This window comes from Pituophis catenifer, unplaced genomic scaffold, assembly GCF_029215685.1.
Source record: "Pituophis catenifer annectens isolate HBS135680 unplaced genomic scaffold, rPitCat1.0.hap2 SCAF_10, whole genome shotgun sequence".
NCBI classification, from domain to species: Eukaryota; Metazoa; Chordata; class Lepidosauria; order Squamata; family Colubridae; genus Pituophis; species Pituophis catenifer.
Genome location: NW_027256890.1, coordinates 18,687,197 through 18,695,061, shown reverse-complemented (window position 1 = coordinate 18,695,061; position 7,865 = coordinate 18,687,197). Strand labels below are relative to the sequence as shown.

The window sequence follows — 7,865 nt, the reverse complement described above, 5'->3', positions numbered from 1 at the left end:
TGGAAAAAGGTAGACGCGTGAGACAATTGTCAGCACTGATGGCATGAGGTAAGAAGACAACAACAATGTGTTCATTCTGTAACAAGCTTTATTTTCTCCGATGCCTAAAAACGGAGATGCAAGCAAAGTATTCAGCGGGTGTTGCCATTAATTCCCGTCCACCACAGGGCTGCACAAACCCTCAAGTTTTAAAATGCTCCAACATACATAGTCGAAAATGAAACGGCGATAAAGAACATGCAATACCACACCCCATAAGTGCATTGGCTGAGCAAGACATCGTAAGAACAAGAGGGACGCTCACCAAGGTTCCTTCCCACCAAGAACAGTATGTTATTTTACTTTATGTGGGGTGGCAGTGGGCAAACCTGTTTTGTTTGCCCGATGCAGGGTGGAACAACAATGGGACATTTTGTCTGGCAGGAACCACCGCCCCCCGCAATGACAACGGATCCTCCTCCACTGCAACAATCAGATCCACCACTTCCTCCTGATACAACAATTTTTTTCCCACCAGAAACTCCACTACCACCAGTCCCTATAACTGCAACCGTGCCTGAGCTTCCCCCAGTGCTGCAACATGTAGATGAACTGCTGCTTCCTCCAGTAACTACAACAGCTTTTGCACCTGAACTTCCCCCTGTTCCGCATATTCCACCAGACCCTCCACCGATGACTTTAACATCCCCAAAGCTTCCTCCACCTCCAGAGGATCCTCCACCTATAACCTTCACACCCCCTAATCCACCATCATCACACACACTGCCACTTCCACCACCAATGACCTTCACTCCTCCTGATCCCCCACAACACCCACTCCCGCTTCCAGTTACAACAGTAGTCTGCCCCCCTGATCCACCACAACATCCACTACTACCTCCGGTTACAACAGTGGTCTGCCCCCCTGATCCACCACCAGTTCCACACCAGCCGGACCCACTTCCACTTCCACCACCAATGACCTTCACTCCTCCTGATCCACCACAACATCCACTACTACCTCCGGTTACAACAGTGGTCTGCCCCCCTGATCCACCACCAGTTCCACACCAGCCGGACCCACTGCCACTTCCACCACCAATGACTTTCACTACTCCTGATCCACCACAGCATCCACTACTACCTCCGGTTACAACAGTGGCCTGCCCCCCTGATCCACCACCAGTTCCACAACAGCCGGACCCACTGCCACTTCCACCACCAATGACTTTCACTACTCCTGATCCACCACAGCATCCACTGCCACTACCACCTCCGGCTACAATAGTGGTCTGACCCCCTGATCCACCACCACAGCAAATTCCTCCACCACTGCCACCTCCAATCAAGGGAATCTTCTGCTGGCAAATCCCACCCCCAAGTCCTCCTCCAATGCAACATCCAGAAGATTGGCCGCCTGGTACTACGACGACTCCAGTAGAACTTCCACCACAGCAGCCGGAGCTCGGGATCTGTTGGATGCCCCCGCAACAGGATGATCCTTGGCTTCCAGATACCACCATCACATGTCTTGATCCACCTCTACAGCAGCAACATGCACAGCAACACCTGGAGCCTCCACTGCCTCTTCTTCTATGGCAGTGACCGCTGGATCCACCACCAGTGCCACAGCAACCACTAGATTGAATTTGTTGGCTCATCTTTTTTGGAAGTGAGTGGTTTTGGTTGATAAATGTTCACCTAAATGAAAACAACGTAGGTTATCATACAGCTCCTGCATCTTGGTGGCTCTGTTGTTTTGAATAAATGCCAGGCTATATGAAAAAGAATTCCCTTCAAATAAAAAAGTGGGCCTCTTAAGGAGGTCAAATTTATAAATTGTTCTCCTTTAAGTTTGTTTAAATTGCTCACCTTTTCTATCTTATTTCACTTTTTTCAAGGGAAGCAAATTCTGTCATGCAAAGTTGAAATAGGCTTCCATTCAGTTTCGAAGATTTGGTTCACATCGACCGTCCTCTAAAGTTACATTGCTAGTTACAGCATGGCAGCATCAAAATACCCAGATCGTGTTCCTAAAGGCACATCATATGGCTACTACTGCCAGTGCTGAACCGTCTGTGTCCCCATGCAGACATGAGGTTTTGAAGGGAACAACTTGACAGACAATTTCATCACTTGCTAATTTAAAGAATCTCTGAGGATAAATATGAGGGAGTGGCCTCATATAACCATTTAGATGTAAGAGAATTGAGAGAAATCCCTCTGCTAACATACAACCAGACAATGCTAATCTCATGCTTCTGAAATCAGGAGGTACACCCAATAGTCTGGTTACATCCCAAACCCAGCCCTTACAATGAGCTATCAAGATCAGCAAAGAGATGGAAGAAATGTCAACAAAACCATCCTTGGAGTTTTGTCTCATACTAGGATGACGAACCATCTTCCAGAAGTTTTGGAATTCCAAATCCCATTATCCTTGACTATCGGCTACCTTGGTTGGTCTAATGGAAGTTGGAGTGTTTGAAGAAACCCAGTTTCCTTCTCCAATCTAGAAGAAATTCTTCACTGTTCAGAGAGTCTCACATTGAAAATCATTCAGTTTTCCAAACCAACCATTTCAAGAGCTAGCATCTATCACAGATGTTCCTCCAGCATCCACACAAAGAAAACCACCAAGGAAGAAAAGAATTGGGTATTTCTGAGCTTGGTCTTACCTTGTTGGACAAATGAGCAGGATGAAGAAATCCCAAAGGAGTGTTTTATGACTGAAGAGACTGAGGACCTTTTTATATCATCTTTTTAGCCTCTCCTACGGGAAATGAGACACCCCCAATCACGGTGAGTGACTTAGTTAGCATGTCTAACAGCTGGCCTCATGAAAGTTTAGCAAGTCATATGAGATCAATATCTCTTTCTTCCATCACTACTCAGTTTAGGAAGCACAAACAATTTAATGACCTGTTCCACCTAATAGGTTAATTCCGGAAGTGCTGGATTGTTGAGGGGCCTCTCCCATCAAGGGGGCTTCTGATGAATTCAAGATTCAATCTTTTTTTTTTTTTTTTTGGAGAGGGGTTTTAAGAAAGTATGGATGAATCATTCTGTTTTTTTTTTCCAAATGGATTTTTCAAGTGCTTCTCTATCTACTCAATTGCTTTTTATTTTCAAACTAAGCTGTTGCAACGGTTGGAGAGAAAAGATACGCCAAACTGCTGCTCTAAACAGAATACATTCTAATTGCACGCAATCCAAAAAGAGATGTTTGGAACAATTTTTTTTTTTTTTTAGAAGTTGAGATGAAGGAACGTGAAATTTAACTTGTTTAATTCCACTCAGCTTTTTCTTTTACAAGTTTTTCATTCCACACTGTCCCATTTCTATATCAACATATAAAGAACGCTTTTGTACAAGTTCATGAGTTCAACAAATGGATTGGCATTTTTGTCTGCATTTTTCCAGATAAATAAATTTTATCTATATATTTAATATGCATGCTTTCTGGACTATTTCTATATGAACATTTTCTAATATACGCTGATTTGTGGGATATTTTTAAGCACACATTTTCTCTAAATTAATGCATTTTATATGCTTTTTTTTAAAAAAATAGAATTTTATAGAATTTTTCCTCCAAAAGTGAGCTGGATCAAATTTCCTTTCGTGTTCAGCTTTACATTTACATTTTTTTCCAAATCAGGGTGAGAATGATCTCAAGATTAAATAAATACATAAAATAGAATGCTCAGAGAAAGGAAACAAACAGATTTGGTACCTGATACTTTGATACTTCTTCAATTGATTGTTGAGTAGGTGGATTAAAAAATACAGTGAGATCAAAAAGGCAGATGATCAACCATATTTATTTTGGATTTGTATATTTACTTTGGATTTGTATGCTACCTTTTTACTTATTGGACCATCAAGATGGCTTACAGCAGTCAACCCCCACCCCCCCAGAATTTTACTTCTGGGGAAGACATGGCGAACTGAAGATAGTTCTGCTGAAAGAGGAGCTGACAATAGTGGTGGAATGAAGAACTGGAAAATGAACCGAGGTCTATGGTATTTCTCTCTGGTCAAGGAGAGGACATGAGATTGCCCACAAGTACTTCAGACAGTTGCTCCTTGTAAGGAGACTGCAAGACAGCAGTCTCCAGTGGGTTTAAATACAGTCTGGAATAAAGGGAAAGATGTGGAAAAGAAGCATGGAACAGAAATCTACTGATTTGGTCTTTCTCATAAATATGTGTATATGTGGGTGGGGCTAGGTAAATCTATTTTTATTTTAATCATGGCTTCTCTGATCTTTCTTCTTTGCCAAAGTGTTATAAAATATGTTTAGAATTCAAGAATCACGCTTTGGCATGCTTATCAGTCAGACTTTGATTATGGGATGACTTGTCTCATGGCCTAAGATGCACCATATTCCTGAGACAGGATCTTGCGTCACTTGTCAGGTAGTTCCAGAGATTAAAAGACAATGAACTAGTGTATCATAAGCAGAACAATCAAGAAAGAGCAAAGAGAATGGCTCAAAGGCAGAGTATAATAATTTTTTCCAGAGGACTCTTTGCTTGAAATCTTGGCGAAGCCCTGATGAATCGTATGGATAAAACACAAGTCTGTCCTGAGAGGTGCTCAATTGTCCTCCAATCCATTATGACACCTGCTAAAATTTGTGTTTGATTGTTTGTGTTTTTGTGTTGTTTTGCAATTGTAATTGCTCTTGATATGTCTTCTCTTAAACATATTTCTTGTTGATTTTCTGGATTTGATCCTATTTGACTAAGCAAAAGATAACACAACTCTGGGCTGCTAAAATCTTGCTCATTCCTGTTTGACAACGTCAAAGTCCAAATAACATGATCCTCAAATAAGCTTTATTATCTGCCAGTCATTAGCAGAGACAGAAATATGAATGGCTAGAGAACATTATCAAATCCTCCCCATCAGGGAGGCATTAATGATCACAGTATTTTGCACAATTGTACACCGAGAGCACTACTGACCATACAATATACAGAGAAGAAAGAGCTTGCAGTAAGGATACAAAATAAGAATCGCGACATGCAGACCATCCTCACCTGGCTTGACACTATCTGGTGGGGAATGGGACATACCAAGAGACTGGAGCTAAAACTTCTGGAGAGGGGGACATTGGGGAACTTGTTTTGTTTGACCTATACAAGGTGGCAAAATAATGGATTGCTTGGTTTGCATGGAAGCTGCACCCACCCCTACTGTAATGCCACCTCCAGAAATCTGGACACTGCTGCTTCCACCACCACCACTGCCACCACCACAAGGGACAATAACAGTTTTCCCACCAACAATGCTACCACCACCGGAACCTCCTGTTATGGGGCTCCCTGGTCTTAAACCACTGCCACTACCCCTTCTAGGACACGGGACAATAATGGTTTGACCTCCAGGGCAAACTGCTTTTACGGGGCTCCCTGGTCTAGGACATGGGACAATAATGGTTTGACCTCCAGCGCAAACTCCTTTTATGGGGCTCCCTGGTCTTGAACCTCCAGCAGAAACTCCTTTTACGGGGCTCCCTGGTCTTGAACCTCCAGCAGAAACTCCTTTTATGGGGCTTCCTGGTCTTGAACCACTACCACTACCCCTTCTAGGACACGGGACAATAATGGTTTGACCGCCAGGGCAAACTCCTTTTACGGGGCTCCCTGGTCTAGGACACGGGACAATAATGGTTTGACCTCCAGCGCAAACTCCTTTTATGGGGCTCCCTGGTCTTGAACCTCCAGCAGAAACTCCTTTTATGGGGCTTCCTGGTCTTGAACCACTGCCACTACCCCTTCTAGGACATGGGACAATAATGGTTTGACCTCCACCGGAAACTCCTTTTATGGGGCTCGCTGGTCTTGAACCACTACCCCTTCTAACACAAGGGACAATAATAGTTTGACCTCCACCGGAAACTCCTTTTATGGGGCTCCCTGGTCTTGAACCACTGCCACTACCTTTTCTAGGACGTGGGACAATAATGGTTTGACCTCCACAACTGCAAACTCCTATGGGGCTCCCTGGTCTTGAACCACTGCCACTACCTCTTCTAGGACATGGGATAATGATGGTTTGACCACCACCGCTGCTACGTCCTATGGGGCTCCCTGATCTTGAACGACTGCCACTACCCCTTCTGCCACCACTGGAACCTCTTCTTATGGGACTCCCTGATCTTTGGCCACCACCAATACCCTTGCAACCACATGGGACAATAATGGTTTGACCTCCACCACTTCTACCTCCCACGGGGCTCCCTGATCTTGAACGACTGCCACTACCCCTTCTGCCACCACTGGAACCTCTTCTTATGGGACTCCCTGATCTTTGGCCACCACCAATACCCTTGCAACCACATGGGACAATAATGGTTTGACCTCCACCACTTCTACCTCCCACGGGGCTCCCTGATCTTGAACGACTGCCACTACCCCTTCTGCCACCACTGGAACCTCTTCTTATGGGACTCCCTGATCTTTGGCCACCACCAATACCCTTGCAACCACATGGGACAATAATGGTTTGGCTTCCAACACTTCTACCTCCCACAGGGCTCCCTGATCTTGAACGACTGCCACTACGCCTTCTCCCACATGGGATAATAATGGTTTGACCCCCACTGCCAGAACCTCTTCTTATGGGGCTCCCTGATCGTTGACCGGTACCACTACCCTTTGTACCACATGGGATAATAATGGTTTGACCACCACTGCCAGAACCTCTTCTTATGGGGCTTCCTGATCTTTGACCGCTACCGCTACCCCTTCTACCACCACTGGATCCCCCTGAAATAACCTTAACGCCACATGACCCTCCTGCACCTCCACTACCCCGCCTCCTCCCTCCAGAACATATGATTCCTCCACCACATTTCTGCTGACCCATCCCAATTCCAGGTGCCCCCCAGACCCCTCCTCCAATGCAGCATTTAGGAGACTGTCCACCTCCACTTCCTCCTCCAGGTGATATAATGATCTGGCCAGATCCTCCACCACTGGAGCCTCTTCTTCCTCTGCAACACCATCCATCTCCACCACCGCTGCCCGGGAGAACGACGATGGTTTGGCCAGAACTTCCTCGACGGCCACCACTGCAGCAGACGGATGTCTGAGTTTGTCGGATGGGAGACACACACCGAACACAACCTTGTCCTCTTCCTTTACAGCAGCACAATGACCCTCCTTGACCTGAACAGATACACACGCAGCCGCCTCCACTGCTACAACAACAGGTCTTACTTTGTTGACAAGAAGCCATCTTTCTGGGTCCGATGGATGATATTTCCCACCTTCTTTGTTGTGATGGCTTTGGGAAAAAAAAAGAAGAATGTTATGTTATTCAGAAACTGGTGAAACTCCAATTCAAGAATGATTGGATCCAAAACTATGATATATTCTTTCTTTTTATTGCTTAGGGAAGAAAAATGGATCAACCATGCACTTGTGGTTATTCCCTGTTGTTGTGTGCACCCAGGAAGAAAAACAGCTTTTTAAAGGATGCATCAACAAGTACAACAAGTGTATCAAGGCTCCTTCTATAAACTGTCTCTGCTTTGTATCCAAAATAATGGCAAATCCCAAAATTGTGAACCTTGCAGGCCACACAGAATTCTGATAGACAGAGAGGGTTTTATGAGGTACTAAAGCACATCATTTGGCTCCTGATAGAATCATAGAATAACAGTTGAAAGGGACCTTGGAGATCTTCCAGTCCAAACCCCTGCTTGAGCAGGAGCCCCTCTACCATTCTGGACAAATGGATGTCCAATCTCTTTTTTGAAATCTCCAGTGATGGAGCACCCAGAACTTCTGGAGACAAGCTGATTAATTGTTCTTGCTGCCAGGAATTCTCTCTTTAATTCTAATTTGGATCTCTCTTTAATAATATTCCAT

The 7,865-nt window shown here is 44.7% G+C and overlaps 1 protein-coding gene across 1 annotated transcript; it reads right to left on the bottom strand.

Moving 5' to 3' along the window:
* Positions 1-338: 338 nt before the first annotated feature.
* On the bottom strand, positions 339-1,640 carry LOC139322065 (loricrin-like). The gene has a single exon (XM_070951043.1). It carries the CDS (start codon positions 1,638-1,640, stop codon positions 339-341), a length of 1,302 nt encoding a protein of 433 aa, XP_070807144.1.
* Between the last annotated feature and the right edge of the window lie 6,225 nt (positions 1,641-7,865).

Bases quoted from the DNA above. Each gene is read 5' to 3' on its own strand.
- LOC139322065 (XM_070951043.1), bottom strand. From the start codon at position 1,640: ATGAGCCAACAAATTCAATCTAGTGGTTGCTGTGGCACTGGTGGTGGA.